The following is a 22,708-nucleotide window of genomic DNA, read 5'->3' on the forward strand; positions in this document are numbered from 1 at the left end:
TCCGTTCATCCTTAGGGCCCGATGTACATGTCTTAATTCACTGGCCAGGTGGTGTTGGTCAGAAATGCCATGAGCTCTGTGGTATAGTGTTTTGATGAGAGAATTATTTTGAGACGGGTGGTGGTGGGACTCAGGTTTCAAGTAGGAATCTGTGTGGGTGGCTTTCCTGTAGACAGAATGTCCCAAGGATCCATCAGGTCTCCTCTCAAACAGGATATCTAAGAATGGTAGTTTGCTATCTTTCTCCAATTCCATGGTGAATCTTCCATGGTGAAAAAAAACAAACCTAAGAGTATGAATCCTTGCAGTCACGAAAGCTTCAAATCTAGCATAGCAATTATTTATTTTTCTTCTTGGTTCTTTCGGTAAAGTCACGTAGAATGGAAATAATAAAATAATTATACGTGACTTTACCGAAAGAACAAAGAAGATGAATCCCTGCAGTCACGAAAGCTTTAAATGGAAATTCAATTAATCTTCTTCAATTATTTATTTTTATAGCAATATATTGGAGGGGACATTTTGAGCATATTTGAATATTTGGGGGGATGTGTCCCCCCAATATATATTATAATTACGGCCTTGCGTGCACTTAGACCATACCACAGGTACGGGTTGCAATGTGTGCTACATGGAGCAGCTGGTTAAAGTGGAGTTGGTGAAGGGGGAGGGAGGCATAGGCATCCCCGGGGAGGGGGAGGAAGGCCCCCGCATGTGTGTGATTGTGGAGCTGGGAGCTTTTGGGGACAACGGTTCCCTCGAGCACCTGATGACAGACTTTGACAGAAACACGGACAAGTCTTCCCTCAAACCTGGCAAGCAGAGGTACCAAGTTTGCACAATATATCTATGTTTTATTTTACCAGGTAAGCCCTGCTGAGCTATATAGCTCTATTTCAGAAGCAACCTGGCTACAAATGATAGCTCAACGAAGTGGCTTATCATGTGGATATTTATAGTAGCCATATACTCTAAACGTACGTTTCTAAATGTTGAGGGAAACCCGGAGAAAAGCCCGGAGAAAATGCCACGCGACCACGGGGAGAACATGCAGACTCCAAATGTACAGGCGTCAGGGTCTGGATCGAACCCACGGCTAGGCGAGGCAGTTAACATCTCGCCACTGTGGCACCCTATCACCTTATCCTCATTACTGTCCTCTATAATTTTAGAATGAAATGAAAAGAAGGATTGGGAGTAATCATGTTTCCTTGTCTACCTGAGGTTTGAGCAGATAATAAGCGGGATGTACCTGGGTGAGATTGTGCGGAACATCCTCATCGACCTGACCGAGCTGGGCCTCCTGTTCCGTGGGGTCGTGTCCGAGAGGCTGCGCACACCCGGCATCTTTGAGACGCGCTTCCTGTCCTACATTGAGAGGTAACATCCTCCTCCTCACGTGGACAGTCTTTAGGAATGACTAATTCACAGGTGACTGGCTTCAAGTTGATTTTAAATGCAATGGCTGTGTGTTGACATACAAAAACCTTTTTGTGTCACATCAACGACCATTCGGTAGACAGAGAAACAGTGCTATTGGTGTGGTGTGTGGTATGGTTGACGTAATGGATTGGTGTGGTTGACATAGTTGATGCACTGGGTGATATGGCTAATGCAGTGGATGGTATGGTTAATGTTCCAAATTGTGCGGATTGACATGGTGAATGAGTTAGATGGTGTGGTTTCTGGAATTAGGCGTGGCTGATGAGGCAGTGTAGGTTGGCATAGTTGACATGGTGGATAACGTGGTTTTTCTAACCGCAACCCAGTGACCGGCTAGATTTGCTGAAGGTGCACTCCATCCTACGGCATTTGGAGTTAGTCCCGACCTGCGACGACAACCTGTTGGTGAAAGAGGTTTGCCAAGTGGTATCATGCCCAGCTCTGTGGTACCGCCATGGCTGCTGTGGTGGACAAAATGAGATAGGGCCGCGGCGTGCAGCGGCTGAAGCTGACAGTGGGTGTGGATGGCTCTGTATACAAGCTGCACCCCAGGTAAGGCCCCACGAATGGGGCAAGATCTTGCACCAAGGTTGCCACCTTTCCAGGTATGACCTGGTTTGACCCGGACAGTTCTGGAATTGGCATCTTTGTTCTGGTGGCAGGAATTTAGTTGTATCAAGATTTGGCAGTACTGTACTTAATTTCATTACAGAATGCTGCAGTTGTGCTTGGCCTAGATTGGTTGAGTATGCCACGGTTTGGACTTGAAAAGGTGGCAACTTTACTTGTACTATATAGAGAATGTCACTCAGGAAGACTGCAGTGACTTTAAACATTCACTGTGTTCATCAGAGAAAGTCAGATACTTTAGAGGGGGTGCCTGTGATGGTTGTAAAACTAGCATGTGTGTCTGCGGGCGCAGTTTTTCACGCGTGATGCAGAAGACGGTGCAAGAGCTGGCGCCCCACTGCGTGCTCACATTTTGCATCTCGGAAGACGGTTGTGGAGAAGGGGCAGCACTCATCGCAGCGTCCAGGCTGAGCCAGGGCAGCCAGGCGTGAGAGTAGGCTTGGGCCACCTGCAGTTGGAGCTGGGCCCTGGGCGGAGCGACTGCAGTGACCTTTAACCTTAATGCCAACTTTTTTAGTCTCACACCTCGCCAAGATCACAGTTGGATAAGTGGTGTCGACGTTTTATTGGTTGTTAATAAGCAGATTTGCTCACAATATATGAACCATATTGTTTAGTGGCAGCTATTGTTGCTTGAATTGGTGGGTGATTCAGAGGGTCAGCTTGGACTATTGCCTCTGAAAGTCGAAATTGGAGAATCTCTGAAAGGTCCAAACTCAAATTTACTCTGAAATGCACACGGGATGGAATCCAGTCACAGCGTGGGTTTATAGAGATGTAATCTTAGCCTTAACTCATAATTTCCTCCTGTCCAAAAGAAAGTAAATTACATAAAATTTTATACAAAGTCTCTATTGTATTTGTTTGAGCCCATGGACCTGTCAAGATAACCAGAATCCAGGGCAAAAGTCAAGACAAAGAGAAAATAAATAATTTTGGTTTGCCAAAAACACCAACGGACTACACAATGGAATACCAAGTGTTATGAGACAATTAGAAAACACAAGTCAAATAAGCAAGATATAAGTTAACTGTAGTCAAAAGTACTAGGTTAGGTTATAACAGGATCAATTCAGTACTAGTTCGAACAGGAAATCCAATGTACAAGTAACATATTAAAGTTTGTCGAAGTCTATATCTAATTAAGGCAAAGGAACTTGTGGTAAAGTTCCCAATTCAGTTCCGGTTAATCTGGGAAATTTACCAAAATGCTGGGTCATGACCAAGAGGCCTATAGTAAATGGGGTCAACTAGTCTTTAGGACGAAGGGAGTTTTGGGCATCCAAGGTACTTGCGATAACAGGTGTGGTCAACGCTTGAGGCTCAGGTCGCTGTCACGGCTTCCTGTACTCAAGCACATAGTCATGGAAATAGGTGAGAGCGTTGGCTCACAGGTCTAGGATGCAAGTTGTGCAGGATTGCATAGGTGACAAACTCACAGGTCTAAGTCGTAGGCCATGCAAGGTTGCAGAGATCATTGGCTCGCAGGTTTTTTGACAGAGACAGAGCAGAGTTACAGATTTCTTGGCTCAAAGGTCTCGGGCATTTTTTTTGATCAGGTAAGGCTTATTGCGCTGTACAGCTCTTTTTCCAAAGTGGCCTGGTCACAAATGATAGCTCAACGAAGTGGAATTTTATATCAGTAAAATACTGTAAACGCATATTTCTAAATATCTCCAGTCACTTATACTGTACTCCCAGGAGGCTATATGACTGGTGGAATGTGTAAAACATTCTTTAATATTTTTTACATGGAGGCATAGTCTGCTTTTTATATTTAGTTGATTCCAAGAACACAGGATGAGATGTTACTATTCTTTGTGCAAGCACTTCCAAGAGTTCATGAACAGTGAGCCTGGTGAAATTTGGGGAGCGCATCGTCAGTAGTGTACCTTTGGTTCCTAGGGTGTTTCGGCCTTTCACACTATACACCCTCCCCAAAGTCGGCCAGCGACAGGGTGATCAATCCTACGCTTGCGTCCCATTCCCAATTAGTCATAGGAGTTGCCTTGTTGTTGATAGCCAACATCCCATGGGACTATGCATGGCAGGGGCGTCCTCCTCCCTGAGTCAAGCATTGTTGACCGCATACCTCCTGGCCCTCTCACTTCGGGGCCCAGCTGGGGTCTTTCCTCTTCATCCAGAGCCACTGACTGCTGCCTTCTGCCGCCTCCGATACAGCTCTGATTGCCGAACGCTGGCTCTGGCCCTTAATTCCCTGGTCTCTAAGCAGTCTGGTTGCAGATGTTGCCACAAAACCTCTGCAGCCCACCTCCACTGGTCGGACTTCTGTGTTCCAGCCATGATGCCGTGCTTCGGCAGCTAGATCGGCATAGCGCAGATGTTTTCGCTCATAAGCCTCATCTACTGAGTCCTCCCAGGGTACTGTAAGCTCAATGATGAAGACCTTCTTGAGCGAACGGGACCAGAGCACAATGTCAGGTCTTAGGGTGGTGGTTGCGATCTCCGGAGGAAACACAAGTTGCCGGCCAATATCAGCTAGCATTTTCCAATCGCGGACCAAGCGCAGCTGGTCTCGCTCTAATGGTGTAGAGCCGCTCTTCGGTGGTTTAGCCCCTTCGCGGACAAAGGTCGTCCGTAAGTGGTGTGATGCTGCTGGGGGTGGTAGGGAGTTGGTGGCACCTCGCTTGTCCTCCAGGGCGGACGCAAGGTTTTTAAGGACTTGGTTGTGACGCCAAGTGTAGCGTCCTTGGGTGAGGCTTGTTTTACACTCTGTGAGAATGTGCCTGAGGTTGGCTGGCATGGAACAGAGGGCACAGTCCGGATCTTCACGATACCATTGGTGAAGATTAACTGGTGTTGGAAGGACGTCATATGTTGCTCTGATGGAAAAGCTCAACCGCCTCGCTTCCGTGGCCCACAGATCCTTCCAGCTGATCTTCCTCTTCTCCATACTGTCCCATCGAGTCCACTGTCCCTGTTTGGCAAGAGAGACTGCCTTGGCCCACCTTGCAGCCTCCTCTTGATGGCGTACTTCCTGCACTACCATCTTCCGCCGCTCTGGTGCAGTGGCCTTACTCCAAGCAGCACGGCTAGTTAGCCCAAGGCCTCCTCTCCCTTGCTGAACATGACCCACAATGTCAGCATGTCTGAGGGCTGCTGTTGCCTCCTGGACTGCTTTTCCTGGCCTCCATTTGCGCCCAGTTGCCAAGGTCGGCGCGTTGTTGCTCACCACTGGGTCTCGAGATTCATTCAGTGTCATCTGGAGCCTGGTTTTTGCACACTTGAATTCCTCTGTTAGACTGGTGAGGGGCAGGATTGCATAGGTGACAAACTCACAGGTCTAAGTCGTAGGCCATGCAAGGTTGCAGAGATCATTGGCTCACAGGTCTTTTGACAGAGACAGAGCAGAGTTACAGATTTCTTGGCTCAAAGGTCTCGGGCATTTTTTTTGATCAGGTAAGGCTTATTGCGCTGTACAGCTCTTTTTCAAAAGTGACCTGGTCACAAATGATAGCTCAACAAAGTGGAATTTTATATCAGTAAGATACTGTAAACGCATATTTCTAAATATCTCCAGTCACTTATACTGTACTCCCAGGAGGCTGTATGGCTGGTGGAATGTGTAAAACATTCTTTAATATTTTTTACATGGAGGCATAGTCTGCTTTTTATATTTAGTTGTAACCACTAACGACCCAGCATTGGTTAAAATCAAGCAAAATATGGACCCGTTTTGACTGTATTATCAGCAAAGCTGGGCATGCTTGAACCAATTGGGCATTGTTTGGAAACTTGGGATTGGTAATCGGTATTTTTTTCGGAATATATATTTGTACATGAATAAGATAGTTATAGGCAATTGTGATTAACCTTTACGGGTGAGGACGGTGCCGGACACTTGGTGCCTGGGAAATTTGAGTTGAACCTGGGACAATAAAACTCTTGAGCAAGAAACTCTGTGCCTGGTCATGTCGAGCGACGTGGAGGGCGCTATGGTGGGCGATCGTGAGACCCACATTGAAAGTCATCGGAACTAACGTTGGCCAAGGGGACACCTGACCGCAGGAATGCAGAATACAGGTAGGGAGGGGTGGGGTTTGACGTCCTGGGTGGGGACAGGGTCCGGAGGTCGAGGGGCCCGGGTTTGGGGGGAGCAAGGTCTGGACGAATCGATGTGGGTCCTGCGGGGTGTAGCGCCATATACTCCTCACCTGAGTGCAGGGGGAGGGCAGAAATGGAATCCGTGGAGGAAGGATGGAGTAGAGGAAGCAGGCTACGGGAATGTAGGGGGATAGGTAATGGTAGGGGGTGGGGGCTAGAATGGGAGGGAGGGAGGGGGGGAGGGAAATGACGAAGGGGAGGAGTGGGACGGACTGGAGGAGGGGGACGGACTGGAGGAGGGGGGGCGGAGTGGAGGAGGGGGGCGGAGTGGAGGAGGGGGGGCGGAGTGGAGGAGGGGGGCGGAGTGGAGGAGGAGGGGGGGCGGAGTGGAGGAGGGGGACGGACTGGAGGAGGGGGGGCGGAGTGGAGGAGGGGGGGCGGAGTGGAGGAGGGGGACGGACTGGAGGAGGGGGGGCGGAGTGGAGGAGGGGGGACGGAGTGGAGGAGGGGGGCGGAGTGGAGGAGGGGGGGCGGAGTGGAGGAGGGGGGCGGAGTGGAGGAGGGGGGGAGTGGAAGAGGGGGGGGAGTGGAGGGGGGGGGCGGAGTGGAGGAGGGGGGGAGTGGAGGAGGGGGGGCGGAGTGGAGGAGGGGGGGCGGAGTGGAGGAGGGGGGGCGGAGTGGAGGAGGGGGGGCGGAGTGGAGGAGGGGGGCGGAGTGGAGGAGGGGGGCGGAGTGGAGGAGGGGGGGGGAGGAGTGCTCCTCGCTCTGCTCACGCTCGGGTTGTGGTTGAGAGGTCAACTCGTTCCTTCGCCGCGCTCCTCGCCACGACCCCGGGATACATTCCGTGGCTCGTCAGCCCACTCTCACTAACCCCTCGTCACCCCCTCATTCTACATCACTCCTCTTCACTCCTCGCTGTCGCCGCTCGCTGTCGCCGAAGCTGCTCGCTTCCCCGAGGGCAAGAGCAGTGGGATCGGGTCCAAGGGGCGCGCTGTCCAAGCTCCAGAGACCCGGGAGGCCAGGGGAGGCGCCACCATGTCCGCGGTGAGCGCGATACCCCGACAGACGCGAGGCGTGAGTGGGTGATGTGGCTGTGCGGTTGTTTTAGCCGCAGTGCGGGTGTGTGGCTGTGTGCGCGCGTGTGTGTGGCGTTGTGGCTGTCGCGTGCTCTTTTACGCGTTGTAGCACAGGGCGCGTACGGTGTTGCTGTGGTGTGTGTGCGTGCCGCTTGCAATGGCAAGGCTGGGGATTTTCCTGTCACGGTGGTAATGAAGACCTGGGGGACCCCTGTAATCAGGACACTGGGGCCCCTGTGAGAGCGTCCCTGCGAGAGGAAACCTGGAACCCTCGTGTGAGGGGATCCCTTAAGAGTGAGGTCCTGGGACCCCTGTGAGTGGGAACCTGGGACCCTTGGCAGAGGAGACCCATGTGAAAGGAGACCTGGGACCCTCTGGATAGCGGACCCCTTGTGAATCGCGATCCTCGTGACCCCTGCGAGAGAGATTATTCTTGTGAGAGGGGACCTCGCCCCCGACTGAGACGGACGCATTGCGACATCGCGCCAGGGCCCCGGGTGCCGCGTTTCCATGGTGACCCCGGGGGCCGCGTTTCCATGTGACCCCGGGGGGCGCGTTGCCATGGTGACCCCGGGGGCCGCGTTGCCATGGTGACCCCGGGTGCCGCGTTTCCATGGTGACCCCGGGGGGCGCGTTTTCATGGTGACCTCGGGGGGCGCGTTTCCATGGTGACCCCGGGGCGCGCTGCGCGGGGTTGCCTGCTGTGGGAGCATCCACGGGGGTGTCCCAGGGATCCCCCTCCGAGGCCCCCGAGGCCAAACAGCCGCCAAGAAGCACTTCTCAGCATGCAGGCCACGGGCGATGCGTGAATACAGGCGGCGAGAGGGAGGGTGAATGCGGTATAGTACGAGTGAGGACATAGCAAATTAGCTGTTTATACAAGAGGCGCACGCTGAGTCTTAGTAAGACTCTATTTTTTCAGGAGGGTGAAGGAATAAGGGAGTGAGTGAATGACTGGGTGAAGGATTGTCTTTCACAGCGTAAAAGACAGTCGTGATAAAAGACAACCTTTGTACTGTATGTGTTCTTATTTATTTAACTTGGATATTAAATAAATCCATTGAGACATGAAACATTGCCTCTGGGTTACATCAAGTCTTTTTAAGGACACTGAGGGTAGGACCGAATGACTGAGTGAAGGACTGAGTGACTGAATGATTTTGTGAGTGTAGTGAGTGATTGAAGGAGTGAAGGACTGACTGAAGGATTTTGTGAGTGAATGAGTGAGTACTGTAATTGAAGGAGCGAAGGAGTGATTAAAGGATTTTGTGAGTGAAGGAGTGATTGAAGGATTGAGCGAGTGTATGAGTGAGTGGGCACCGCAGGGTCCTGGCCCAGATATTCTGGATTCCGATTAAATTGAGTTGATTAATCCTGCAAAGTGAGACGCGGCTCAATGCCCCCCCACACGCTGCCAAACAAAATGAAAATGGACGTCTCGACTCACAGCTGCCTCACACGCACTCACATTCTTCACTCACCTTCTCTGTTCACTCAACCACTTGCTCATTCAACCCTCCTTCACTCAATTTATTCCCATACCTCCTTCACTCACTCGATTACCTCTTTAGACGATCGACTCCTTCGCTCATAAATTGCTCCATCATTCTATTTAATTGCTCTTTCACCCACTCGTTCACTCATTGCTTGGCTCGTTCACATTATAATTCCTCCGCTGCAATGTGCTGACCGCTCGCATTTTGGCTGAGGGGCAGTGCAGGAGCCTTAACACCGCAGAGGTCAGAACAAGGTTAAGTGATTTTATGAATGAATTAAAATATTTCACTTCGAAAATACCTTCAGATGCAACATCATTAAGGGTGGCCTGGGAATCATCCCAACAAAACTAAGTTCTTAGCCACCGGTAAGATGAACATTAATGACTGCACTGGAAACTAGATTGAATTCATAATCCCTGCACACAGCTTGCCCCTGGAGCATTCACGTGCCTTGCACACGATCTGCCGCTGAGACTTTCACACTACACACATCTCAGTCGTGGATGTCTGCGTGCATCTGTGTACCAGAAACATTGTTTCAATCACGAATTCAAACAATAATCTGGGGTAGGGCGCTTTTTTCGTGCCACACTGAAGCTTGACCAGCCATTGTCAACCCTGCCACCCGTTCTCAGTCAATGACTTGTGAGATGGAGTAACTAGCTCATGTCTGGGTTTTATAGCCAATTTACAGAGGCTGTGCTGTTAGATGTGTGTTATATGAAGGGCGCAGTACGCTGACATTTCAAGTGGTGGTGCAGGTGCAGGTACGGCTGCAGAGCCTGGTGTTGTCGAATGACATCCTGTGCCAGGTGAGGGTGCGCATGCGAGCTGCCATGGATGCCGGCCTGGGCCAGCAGACCCATGACGCTGCTTCCATCAAGATGCTGCCGTCTTTTGTGCGCTCCACGCCTGATGGCACAGGTGAACACACACCCATCGCTGCGGCCACCACTGAGTTACTGATCATTTTTTGCAAGAATTTATTGAGACCCCGTGTAGCCAGTCTGCTACAACAACAAAAATAATAAAGTTTGGAGATGATGAGTATGTACTCCGCATTGTGTTCTGTTTTCTGGAGCAGTGGGTGACTGAAGGGGATTTGCGTATCTGCAATAGTGACCAAACACATCATCCATGCCACAACACCGCAGATCAATCTCTCAGCACGGAGTCCACCCAAATCTAAATTATAACAGCCGTTTAAATCGAATGACATTTAACATACAAACATCTTCCCAAAACATCAATAATGCCTCCTACAATTCCTAGTTTCTGATAATACTTAAACGAAACAATACATACTTATACAATTTTAAATCAATAATAATACATTTTTGTATCTAATTATATTAATACGTAAATTAGATAAATCATATATTGCTAACAAACATATAAAACAATTATTCTTTCTTATATCATGTAACCTCTGCAAAAACACCGATTCTGCTCACCCCATTAGCTCAATGTTAAAATTAAGCTCTAAGTCAGCAATTTTGTGCCTTCCCAATGAATAGCACAACACAATAACACTAAATGTTCTCAACTATTACAAAAACACTCTAATCATCTTCCAACTTCGTTATATCTATTGATTCGAATTGGATTGATCAAAATAAACATGTTAGTAACACTCGTAATTCTAATAATAAAAAAACTCATCACAAAAAATGACAAACTAATATAATACAACAACAAAAAAGTGAACATCTCATTCTTCTAATCGTGACAGACACCCTCCACATCACAACACCACAGCTCAATCTCTTTGTTAATGGGATTGAACTCCAGTGTTAATATTTTAGACCCAATTATTATGAGTATTTAATTAATAGAAATTAACTTTAATATTAAAGCCTTAATTGTGCATATCTTCATAACCACCAATAACTCAATCAACAGTCAATTAACATTACCTAGTTCCTGTCAGTCGATTAACTTTCAAGTAATATCAATGTAAGTTATATATCATTGGAACTAATCCGATACAGTGCACGTGAGGCTTGGGGTCCAATCCCTGATTGCTATTGCATTCACTTAAAATAAAAAAAACGCACCTGGCTACCCATAGCTATTACAGCCGTGAAATATAATACAAAATGGTGTCTTCGGTTCCCATATGCTGCAGAGTGTACAAACATACGTGTGATTGATCAAAGGTGAGCTCACACCGGCTACACCCACACACGGTTGTCATAGCCTGGGAACCTCCTTCTGCGTACCCTCATCTTTCTCCGGTGACCATGTTACTGTTACGGCTTGAGGTAGCGAATAAGTCCCTGGTATAACATACGAGTACAGCGTGTGGTGATGGGTGACTGGGTGTTCCCGTGTGCTGCCATTTCGACGCTCACAGAGCGGGGGGAATACCTGGCTCTGGACCTGGGAGGGACCAACTTCCGCGTGCTACGGGTGAAGATTGCTGACGAAAGTGGCCAGCAGCAAGTGTTCATGGAGAACGAGATCTACGTCATTCCCAAGGAGGCCATGGCTGGCACCGCTGAGCAGGTTAGTAACTCAAGTGGGGGTCACGAGTGCTGCTGCCAGAGAGTCCGCTAGTTAATGATCACCAAGGACTCCATTCTCCTGGCTGTAGATGATGCTGCATTGCAATTACAATATCACACCACTGTATATGCTTATTCTTTGGTTTTTATTCTTTGGTTTTTTCGGTAAATTAAGACTGTATATGCTCTTCTCATTTGTGGTGATCATATTCTGGGGGTCTCCCGTGTTTCCTCATCTTCCTCTGCTGACCGTTTACCAACATGTTGCAAATGTGTGTGTGTGCAGCTGTTTGACCTGATCGCCAAATGTCTGTCTGACTTCCTGGAAAAACGCAACATCAAGAGCCAAAAGCTGCCCCTTGCCTTCACGTTCTCCTTTCCTTGCAAGCAGACCAAGTTGGATGAGGTACCGTGGGGTTGAGGAGGCGATATGGGGTTGGAGTTGGTATATAAGGCATGTTTGTCACTATCGAGGCTCACAATACAAACGTGCCTTCCCTGATAATGCGAGGTGGAAAAACAGTTTAATCTGTGACGTCATGTCCTTGGCAGAGCACACTGCTGACTTGGACGAAGGGGTTCAAGACGAGTGGTGTGGAGGGCCGTGACATTGTTCAGCTGCTGCGGGAGGCCATCAAGCGTCGTGGGGTGGGTGGAGCCTGACGACAGGAAGCATGAATGCCGTGCAGGTGTAACATGCGGTGGTATGTTCTGTTCTGCGATGTAGTGTCATGAATTGATGTACGATGATGCATAACTATATCCTTACAGGACTTTGACATAGACGTAGTGGCTGTGGTGAATGATACCGTGGGCACCATGATGACATGCGGCTACGATGACCAACGTTGTGAAGTCGGCCTCATTGTCGGCAAGTCTCACACACACTTGTCAACACGACTCTGGCGGAAGTTACCACCACACTCCATGCACCATGCTCGCATTTTCAAGCAATGTACACATCTCAGACCACAACTGAGGTTCCAGTAGAGATGCGGACTTTCAGAGCATCATAAGGCTTTTGTTCCTCAAACCGTTTTGGGATTGAGTGGAAACTGTAAAAGTGCCCTCATTTAATCCTGAGGCCAATGTCCTTAAAGAGCACTAAATCTCCAACCCCACAGTAGACCTTCCTGGTTTCAGTGGTCTGGAACAAAATCATAACATCATATGGCAGATGTGGCTATCTTTCACACCAATTGGCAATCTAGAATAGGCCACAGTGTGACTATGGTCATCAATCTCACCAGCTTACTCCTGAAGCCTTTCACTGGCTTATTCGCCAACTCCGACATCAGCAAAGACATGATGCTGATCAACGCCTCACTGTCCAAAAAACATGTAGCGATGTGCGGGCATGTATGTCTGTGTGCGCTGTGCGATTGCTGTAGGCACGGGCACCAACGTGTGCTACATGGAGGAGCTGAGCAACGTGGAGCTGGTGGAAGGTGACGAGGGCCGCATGTGCGTCAACACAGAGTGGGGCGCCTTCGGGGACGATGGGGCGCTCGATGACGTGCTCACCGAGTTTGATCGCAAGCTCGACCACGACTCTCTCAACCCCGGCAAGCAGCTGTATGTCACCCTCATGGTACCGGCACTGGCTGGGTTGCATTACGACACTGTCCGGCGTGTCATGAAACGGCAGTGAGAGTGGAGCATGATGGTGTGCTGTTGCGTGCTGTTGGTTGAGCAGGTACGAGAAGATGATCAGCGGCATGTACTTGGGTGAGATTGTGCGCTTGGTGTTGGTGAAGCTCACGGAGGAGGGGCTGCTTTTTGGAGGAAAGGTGTCATCTGCGCTTGGTACCAAGGGATCATTCGAGACGCGCTTCGTGTCTGCCATGGAAAAGTGAGACTCCTGGGCCTGGGTTAAGCAGCACTAATGAAGCAAATCGCTTCATTAGTGCTGCTGGTGAATATTGGCACGTGGCCAGGTAGCGCAGGCAATACTCATTGCTGGGATTGCATCACACATCCATTATATATCAGATATATGATCATCTGATGTTTTTTTTGTATTTGAATATTTTAGGCTGGTTTAAGAATTATTTTAATGAGTGATTTTACTATGCTGTGGCACACCAGGGAAAATGTAGGGCTTGAGAAGGCAGAGAAGATCCTCAAGGACTTGGGGCTGCAAGTTTCAGTGCAGGACTGTGAAGCCGCCTGTCTGATCTGCTGCCTGGTGTCTACTCGTTCCGCCCACCTGTGTGCCGCCGGCTTGGCTGCCGTGGTGACACGGATTCGGCAAAACCAGGCCAAGGATCGGCTGCAGACGACCGTGGGTGTGGACGGCTCTGTCTACAAGCTGCACCCTCAGTGAGGGCACTGTGACACAATGCACACGAACGACCAATAATGCTGCCAGAGCTTTGACATTTATTTGCTTTATCACAACAGCATAAGATTCATGGTCGTTACTTAATTGCTCTCATGCATAGATCATGATTTCATCATGGCAAAGCTGGTGATGCCACGACACCTTGCCAATGCTTTCTATTGTTTGGCAGATCCTGCAGCTGTTGCACCGTAGACACGCGACCTCCAACATCTGCCCAACAATATGCCCACATGTGGGCTTACTCTATCAGCAGTCGTCCCTCACCAATGCTGCACATGTGTCTCACCCAGCACAAGTGTTTTTGTCAAATCACATGAATATAAAACTTACCTGCCAGACTTCTGCATTGCTTATCCTGTCTTGGCAGAAAATCCTGAAATCCCTCTCAGATACCGGCACTCACCAACTTTTTAAAGTTGCTTCTCACGAATAAATATGCAGAACAGTGATGCCATTGTGATTGGCATGACTGACCTCCCATGTTAAGACCCTGTGCTGGAATTGACCCCTTCGTTGGCCTCCCTGTGCTGCATGTGCCGGCTGTAGGTTCAGTCAACGGCTCCAGGATGCCTTGAAGCTCCTCGTTCCTGAATGTGAGGTTCGCTTCATCTTGTCCGAAGACGGCAGTGGGAAGGGTGCCGCTATGGTGACAGCCGTGGCATACCGGCTCGCGCAGCAGCGCCGTCAGATTGATCAGAAGCTCGCACCGCTCAAGCTGGACCACAAGGTGCTGAAGGATGTGAAGCGTCATTTGCGCGAGGAGATGGAGCGTGGACTCAAATGTGAGAGCCACAAAGAAGCCTCTGTAAAGATGCTTCCCTCCTACGTGCGCACCATCCCCAATGGCAATGGTGAGTGGTGTACGGAGATGGCGGCAGCAATGTTTGCAATTTCAAACACCATTTTTCATAATCTTTTACTTGGCAAGTAGTGGGCCATGTTTCATAGCTGCTCAGCATTGCAGGATTAATTGCTGCATTGTCAATTTTGCTGACACCTCTGCGGAGTGAAGCTTGTTCACAGTAATGAGCTTCTGCCAATAATGCTGCATTCCATCCCATCACACTGGCAGAGGAGGGAGAATTCCTGACGCTGGACCTCGGGGGTGGGAACTTCATCGTGATGCTGGTGAAGCTGCCAGGGGGTGGTCGGCGCGAGGCTTCCATCTTCAAAAAGATTTACTCCGTGCCCGAGAACATACAGCGGGGCACTGCTGAGAAGGTCTGGCGCATCCGCCTGGCTCACATTAACATAGGATTCTGAGGTCTGAGTGCAAATGTACCTGTTTGGAAGTGCTAATATGCAGAATTTTTTCATCTTGGTAAAATTCAGTGCGGGTAATATTACTCTGTCCTACATGAATGCACTGGGTCAATAGCCTGTCACCTTATATGAAAAATGAATTCAACTCTTGACAACAGAAATTGTATATTCTGTTGGGAGGTAAGACTCAATATTTTGGCAGGCAGGGCTTCAGAGCTGACTGAAAAGCCAGCTGTCTGCATCTCACCTGATATCTCTTCTAAAAATGCTTCTTGGGTCCAATGTAAGTTATCATCAGCCCTGATCAATCCACTGTTGGATGAATGCCTCCACTGTTGGATGAATGCCTCCACACGCCGTCGCCACCTCTCATGGTCTTACGATGAAACAATCCATCTAACAACTGCACACGAGCTGATTAGGCAATGTAGTTACTTGTATATAATTATAAATGTGTGTACAATATTGTGACATGCCGCACCATAATTTCCCCATATCATGGTAAACACCCATGACGTGTGCTAACCGGTGCAAGTCTATGTTGCCTGTGGCTCTGACGCTGGCATGTACGCTTCACTCTCCAGCTGTTCGACCACTTGGCAGAGTGTGCGGGAGAGCTGCTGCGGGAGAGTGGCCGGAGCGGCCGATCCATCCACGTGGGGCTCATCTTCTCATTCCCCTGCCGGCAGGGCTCACTTGGGGAGGTAACATTGACCAGCAGTAGCGTGTTGGCTGCGTGTTGCCGAGGTTCGTGGTTTGAATATGGCACGCTGCCCTGGTAAATACTGCGGTGTATATTTACCATAAAATATGCGGCGTTTGCTTCATAAGATCCCTTGAATTCATTAGAAATGAATGTGCTATTTATCTCAACGTCCATCATCACCACTTGAGGTCACGCAATCCCTTCAGAACCCACGCGCTTAACCTTTAGCAGTGCAAATTTGACCCTGGTAATGCTTGTGTAGTGAATTCAACTGAGTCGCAGACGTACTCTTTGGAGGCAACACATTTATTAACACCAACACAAGGGGTAACTGCCCCTTAACAGGATAACAACCTATGGTGGTGGACCATCAGGCCTACTACACTAACTACACTGTGACTAGCTACAACGGACCGGACCACAGCTTGGGTCCAGGTCCACGTGTTGGAGACTCTGTAGGACGTAGAACATGGAATGTAGATTTCTTCAGGATGAACAATAGCAGCCGGTCCCTCTGGGGGACCCGGCTTATATCCTCTGTGGCGTGGCCGGCTCCGCCCATAGCCACGACCACCTTCTAGAATCCTCGAGCAGGATCTCGACCCTGACACGTGACCACCTCTAGCCCCCCCTTGGGAGCCCCATGCAGACTTAACTGGTCACGTGTGTCCTCTGGGGTCAACCAGAGTGCCACGGCCCTTAGTAACCCCATTCCCATGGCCGGCACTCCCGCACCCTATCCTGTAGGAGCCGGCACTCCACGCAGAGTGTGGTGCCATCCAGCACTGTCAGTCAGTGCTCACTGAGCTCCTATAGGGCCGGTACTGCACCCACATCATAGTGGTGTCCGCGATGTTGCTACACCGCACGCCGTGCCTCTCTCGGGCCGGCACCACACAGTGACATCTCGCGATGTCACTACACTTGCAAGAAGTCTTAAACAACTCGTAGAAGATCTGATGCAGAAGATCCTTGACTTTGATCTTCTGCGAAACGCATATGTGCAATCCATGGCAGATGCAGATTCTTCATGCACAAATAGTGAATTAAAAAGTCTCTGGTGTGTGACTGTGGTCATGCAGAACAGACCATACAACATACAATGATTCAATTCCTGATTCACAAATATGAAGGAGGCATCATCAAAGCGATACACCACATAACAGTGCATCACACCACCATGCTGTGCCATGTTGGGCCATGATGCTGTTGATTCTGTGTGGACAGGGACAGCTGATAGAATGGACCAAAATGTTTGGCGCTTCAGGATGTGAGGGAGAAGATGTGGTGACATTGCTTAAGGAGGCCATTGCTCGGCGCAATGTGAGCACCCTGCACACACCCTGCACATATCTGGCACACACTGCACATGCCCTGCATATGCTTCGCGTACACCATGCACACATCCTGCATGCAACCTGCACACAATGTTCACTCACCTTGCACACGCCCTGCACATGCTCTGCGTGCACTGTAGACACGCTGTGCCTCTCCCACATGTAATGGGGTTGCTGTGGGTTGTTGCAGGAGTTTGAGGTTAAGTCTGTGACGCTGACAAACGACACGGTGGCTACCATGATGTCAGTGGCCTACACAAGCCCGCACTGCCAGGCAGCCCTCATAGTCGGTGCGTGGAGCCCCACGTGTGTGACTTGCACTTGCACCCACTCTCCAACCATCTGCAGCTACAGCCCTCGGAGTTTGTCCCACAACACCAGACGCTCAGCTGTTCTATTGCATCTTCTTCCCCATATTTTGCCTGTGAATGCAATGAGTTTCTGGCTTAAGTCACCAAAACGTGCACTCAGACCATACCACTGATCGGTTCCATGTCAGTCACTGCAACCCACGGTCTCTTTTCCACAGGCACGGGTTGTAACGTGTGCTACATGGAGGAGCTGGATAAAGTGGAGCTGGTGAAGGGGGAGGGAGGCATCGGCAGCCCCGGGGAGGGGGAGGAAGGCCCCCGCATGTGTGTGAATGTAGAGCTGGGAGCTTTTGGGGACAACGGTTCACTCGAACACTTGAGGACTGACATTGACAGAAACATGGACAAGTCTTCCCTCAATCCCGGCAAGCAGAGGTACCTAGTCTGCACACACCTTATCTCCATCAATGTCCCGTTATATCATAATTAAATAAGAACGGGTTGGGAATAGTCATGTTTCCTTGTCTACCTGAGGTTTGAGAAGATGATGAGCGGGATGTACCTGGGTGAGATTGTGAGGAACATCCTCATCGACCTGACCGAGTTGGGCCTCCTATTCCGTGGGGTCGTGTCCGAGAGGCTGCGCACACCCGGCATCTTCGAGACGCGCTTCCTGTCCTACATTGAGAGGTAACATCCTCCTCCTCACGTGGACAGTCTTTAGGAATGACTATTTCACAGGTGACTGGCTTCAAGTTGATTTTAAATGCAATGGCTGTGTGTTGACATACAAAGACCTTTTTGTGTCACATCAACGACCATTCGGTAGACAGAGAAAGTGCTACTGGTGCGGTGTGTGGTATGGTTGACGTAGTGGGTTGGTTTCGTTGACATGGTTGATACACTGGATATGACTGATGCAGTGGGTGGTATGGTTGATGTTCCAAATGGTGTGGATTGACGTAGTGAATGAGTTGGATGGTGTGTTGGGGTTTGGGCGGTGACTGATATGCACAATGTTGCAGTTGGATGTGATTATTGCAGTGGACGGTGTGGCCGGCACTGTTGCCACGGTATATGATGTGGTATCTTCCAAATGTAATCCAGTGACAGGCTGGCTCTGCTGGAGGTGCGCTCGATCTTACGACAGCTGGGATTAGACTCGACATGCGACGATAGTCTGGTGGTGAAGGAGGTTTGCCAAGTGGTATCACGCCGTGCCGCCCAGCTCTGTGGTGCCGCCATGGCAGCTGTGGTGGACAAAATGAGAGAGGGCCGCGGCGTGCAGCAGCTGAAGCTGACTGTGGGCGTGGATGGCACCATGTACAAGCTGCACCCCAGGTAAGGCCCCGCCAATGGGGCATGATCTTTCATCGAGGATTGCCTCCTCGATGGGTTTGACCCAAACCATTCTGGAATTTTAATTTGTAGTTTGGTTGGCAATAATTTATTTGTACCTGATCTGATGGTATTGTGTTAAATTTTATTATAGTACTGCAAACTGTACACTTTTTATAGGCGTAGGTTGACTGAGAAATACATCCGGATTTGGTCCGTGGAAAAGGTGGCAGCCCTACACTTGCCCAACCAGGAAGGATGCAATGACTTAAACTTTCACTGTGTTCAACAAGAAAACTCAGAGCCTGACTGAACGAGACCTCCACTATAGGGGGTAGTTATAATGGCTGGAGAATTAGCATGTTTCGTTTGTGTGTTCGCAGCTTCTCACGCGTGATGCAGGAGACGGTTCGGGAGCTGGCGCATCGTTGCGTGCTCACATTCCGCATCTCGGAAGACGGTAGTGGAAAAGGGGCAGCGCTCATCGTAGCGTCCGGGATGAGCCAGGACGCCAAGGCCTGCGAGTAGGCTGGGGCCGCCCACGCTTGGAGCTGGGCTCTGGGCTCACTGACTGCAGTGCCCATTAACCTTAATGTCAGCTGTTTAGTCTCACCCCTCACTAAGAGCACAGTTAGATAAATGGTGTAGAATGTTTTCTTGGTTGTTAATAAGCACATTTGCTCACAATACACGAACCACGTTTCGTGGCAACTGTTGTTGCTTGAATGTATGATGTCTGTCTTCCTCTTTCCATGTCCTTGTCCCCATCCTACTCCTTTAAAACCGTTCACTGTGGAAGTTATTGTAGGCATTCCCACGTTCGTGACCTCCTGCCAGGTATTGCCTCTCACCCCTTGTGCCCTGTGTCATGCATCACTGCCCGTGTTTAACACTACTGACGGCGACACGGCACTGTTTGTGTGCATGTCTGTAATTTTGTAGTGTCACTATGCAGTAGCGGTATCCTGTCTCGTGTGCTGGTGCTAAGCCGCCGAGACAAGTTTGGTCGACACTAAAAGAGCTAGAATACAGGTGCATTACTGAGTCAGCTTAATTTCTCACGCAATATGTTCTGGGTCGCCGGTAGACTGGAGTAGGTGGCACGCCATTAATGGCATACCCAAAGCGAGAGGCAAACTGCATGTGGTGGGTGTAATTTTATTGTGGGTCAGCAACCCGGACAGACCTGGCTTGAAATTAAGCCCTGCACACTCGAGTTGGAGTATTTGTGTGTGGTCCTCTCCAGACATGCTCACTGTATTGGTGTTATGTTGTGCGCTCCTGTGAGAATACAATTATTTCTGTGTCAAGCAAACAGCCGCTTTCGCGTTAAGTTTATTTTATTTGTTACGCAGATGATCCCGTTTTACAAGGGTGATCCGTGCTGAGCGAGCTAAGCGAGCTAAGCAACAACAATACAAAACAAAAACGGCAATATTGCAAAGATTATTTCAAAACAAACGAGTTATTTAACGGTTGTAAACAAAACACAAGTCAAAAACCAGTGCAAGTGTAATGTGAAAAGTTGGGTATGTAGGCTCTATATTTGTCTAAAAGTGTCACACACGAATCTAAAAAAACTGCAAACACGTGTGATCAAGAGGGTACAGGTGCAAGTATGCTCTGTGTTTTGGTTTAATAGGGAAGTAGAGGGGGGAAGTGAAGGGAGGGAACTACGCTAAATGAGTGGCCAAGGGTATTACAGTAACGTGGAGGCGCAAATGGAATCGTTAATACCAATAAGGAGACACGACTGAAGGCTCTGGGAGGGATTGTACATGAACTGAGTGGTATTTTAGGTTATTGGCACATTTGTTTGACAACCTTTAGGATGAAATCACGTGGTTTTTTTTACCCTGGAAGTAATAATATCCTTTAGGCTCACTGAGTTTTGAGATTTTTTTTCCGGAGGGTCTTGCACAGGGGTGTTTGGCCAATTCCTCCCAGTGCTCCCCTGAGGCTGAGCATTCCCCCACTGGCCTTCATGGCTCGTCAGTGGCCCGCCACCCCAAATTAGTGGCATCTATCAATCAACCTACTCCCCCCCCCTCCCAGCTGAGTGATACCTGTCAATCAACCTACTCACTCCCCCCCCCCAGCTGAGTGATACCTGTCAATCAACCTACTCACAGACTCCCCCCCCCCCAGCTGAGTGACACCTGTCAATCAACCTACTCACGCACTCCCCCCCCTCAGCGGAGTGATACCTGTCCATACACTTGTACAGATATTATTGTGCATCTGCCATGCTGTTAGCCGGTGGTATCGGACACGTGCCAATAGGGGGCAGGAGAGGGCCTGAGCCCCAGTGTTCAAGGACTATGGCCCACAGGGCCCAACGGTAACCCCTATGGAACGGCATGACCAGAGGTGCAGACCCCAGACCCCAGGAGGGCGCTAGGGGATGACATCACCCCCAGGTCCTGCTGGAAGGTTCGAGAAGGAAGGTGTGGCCGGGGTGGAGTAAGCCACGGCTCTGTATAAAAGCCGGACCTCTGAACGGTCCCGGCAGTCGTCGCTCGCCAGAAGATTGAAGAAGCCGTATCCCTGGCTAGGGTCGGCTCAAGCTTATACCAGTGAAGACGCAAGCTTCACTCGTGAGAGGTGTACGTTAGCCAGTAAGATGCATATTCGTCCGGAGGGGCTACCTCCCTAGCACATCGGGTGTAAGGGGCCGTTACCCCTTTGTGTTACGCAGTTATTGTTAAATAAAAACGTGTTGCCTCAGAGAACTCTCCTCTAGTAATTTACCCACAACACATCTACCCCAGCTGAGTGACACCTGTCAATAAACCTACTCACACACTCCCCCCCCAGCTGAGTGACACCTGTCAATCAACCAACTCACGCATCCCCCATCTGAATGACACCTGTCAATCAACCTACTCACACCCCCCCAGCTGAGTGACACCTGTCAATCAACCTACTCACGCACTCCGCCCCATCTGAGTGACACCTGTCAATCAACCTACTCACGCCCCCCCAGCTGAGTGACACCTGTCAATCAACCAACTCACGCACTCTCCCAGCTGAGTGACACCTGTCAATCAACCTACTCACGCACTCCGCCCCATCTGAGTGACAACTGTCAATCAACCTACTTATCCCCCCCCCCCCCCCAAGTGATACCTAGGCCTCGGCAAGGTAAGGTAAATTACCCTTTTTACCGGGTAAAAGGGTAAAGGTGTCGACATGCCAAGGGGTAAGGTAAAAGGTAGGGTAAATGTAGCTCGGAAGAATAACCCGATAGGATAAAGAAAGCGCGAAGTATTACCCGGTAAATACGGTACCTTGTTTACCGCTAGAAGCTCCGTGGCGCAGTCCGTGGCCTCCATTTAATAAGTAATATAAAAAAAGAATGTTTTAAAAACACGCTTTTATGAAATGTTACTAGTAATGGCAGAACTCCACAACTCCAGGAAGTGGCCCCGAGGCTTGCCATAACATAAGGGGCCGTGGTGATTTACAGCCAACGTCAGTTGAGCGTGGACAATTAGAGCCAAGCCGAAACATAACGTATACAAAAGATCGTTTAAAATATGTATTTTTTTAGTGATATAATATAGTATTGTCACCATTATGACATACGTATACCAAGTTTGCAGTCGATACCACATTAGGAAGTGGGTTAAAATTGAGTTACAAGGTTTGAGGATACGACAGCGACGACGACGACAACAACAATGACAACAACGACAACAACAATAACGACAACAACAGAGTGAGTTCAAAGAAAGCGTGTAAAATTGGAATCATCGAGAGTATTTTATATGAATAAAGCGCTCTACCTTGTAGCATTTACCGTTATAAACCTTGTTCATGTCGTAGTACCCCAGTAATTACCCTGTAATCGGGTAATGTGTATGGAGTAAGGGTAGAAGGTAGGCTCGTTGCTTTTTACCTTTTACCTTACCTGCTAAAGGGTAAAAGGTAAGGGTAGAGTGATTGTATTGTGGTAAGGTAAAATGTAGGGTAAAGGTCGGCTCGTTGTTTTTACCTTTTAACTTTTACCTTACCTTGCCGAGGCCTAGTGATACCTATCAATCAACTTACTGTATTTACCCCCCCCCCCCAGCTGAGTGACGTCACAGCCGCCCGGTGACGTCTTTGTTATTGTCCGAGGACACGCCCGACTCTCGCGCCGCGATTGGTCAGGCTGCGCGCACGTGCCGGGTCGCGTCGCCTCGGG

General features: G+C 49.5%; 1 protein-coding gene and 1 pseudogene across 3 annotated transcripts; both read left to right on the plus strand.

Annotated features, from left to right (window-relative positions):
* LOC133343562 (hexokinase-2-like) overlaps window positions 1-4,557 on the plus strand; it is a 46,122-nt pseudogene extending 41,565 nt beyond the window's left edge.
* Window positions 4,558-6,890: 2,333 nt separating this feature from the next.
* LOC133343558 (hexokinase-2-like) lies at window positions 6,891-19,834 on the plus strand. Of its 3 annotated transcripts, none has more exons than XM_061553243.1 (18): window positions 6,891-7,182; window positions 9,475-9,637; window positions 11,070-11,221; window positions 11,507-11,626; window positions 11,773-11,868; window positions 11,992-12,091; window positions 12,612-12,795; window positions 12,917-13,072; window positions 13,309-13,542; window positions 14,111-14,415; window positions 14,637-14,785; window positions 15,412-15,531; window positions 16,761-16,856; window positions 17,061-17,160; window positions 17,400-17,616; window positions 17,716-17,871; window positions 18,289-18,522; window positions 18,903-19,834. In XM_061553243.1, the coding sequence occupies exons 1-18, from the start codon at window positions 7,174-7,176 to the stop codon at window positions 19,045-19,047; spliced, it is 2,736 nt and encodes a 911-aa protein (XP_061409227.1). In that variant the 5' UTR covers window positions 6,891-7,173; the 3' UTR covers window positions 19,048-19,834. The 3 variants fall into 3 exon arrangements, with proteins under 3 accessions (XP_061409227.1, XP_061409229.1, XP_061409230.1); XM_061553245.1 differs by lacking the exon at window positions 6,891-7,182 and adding an exon at window positions 7,921-8,053; XM_061553246.1 differs by lacking the exon at window positions 6,891-7,182 and adding an exon at window positions 8,046-8,064.
* Window positions 19,835-22,708: the final 2,874 nt, after the last annotated feature.

Source organism: Lethenteron reissneri, chromosome 17 (genome assembly GCF_015708825.2).
Source record: "Lethenteron reissneri isolate LAM-NWPU_2019-01 chromosome 17, ASM1570882v1, whole genome shotgun sequence".
Classification (NCBI taxonomy): domain Eukaryota; kingdom Metazoa; phylum Chordata; class Hyperoartia; order Petromyzontiformes; family Petromyzontidae; genus Lethenteron; species Lethenteron reissneri.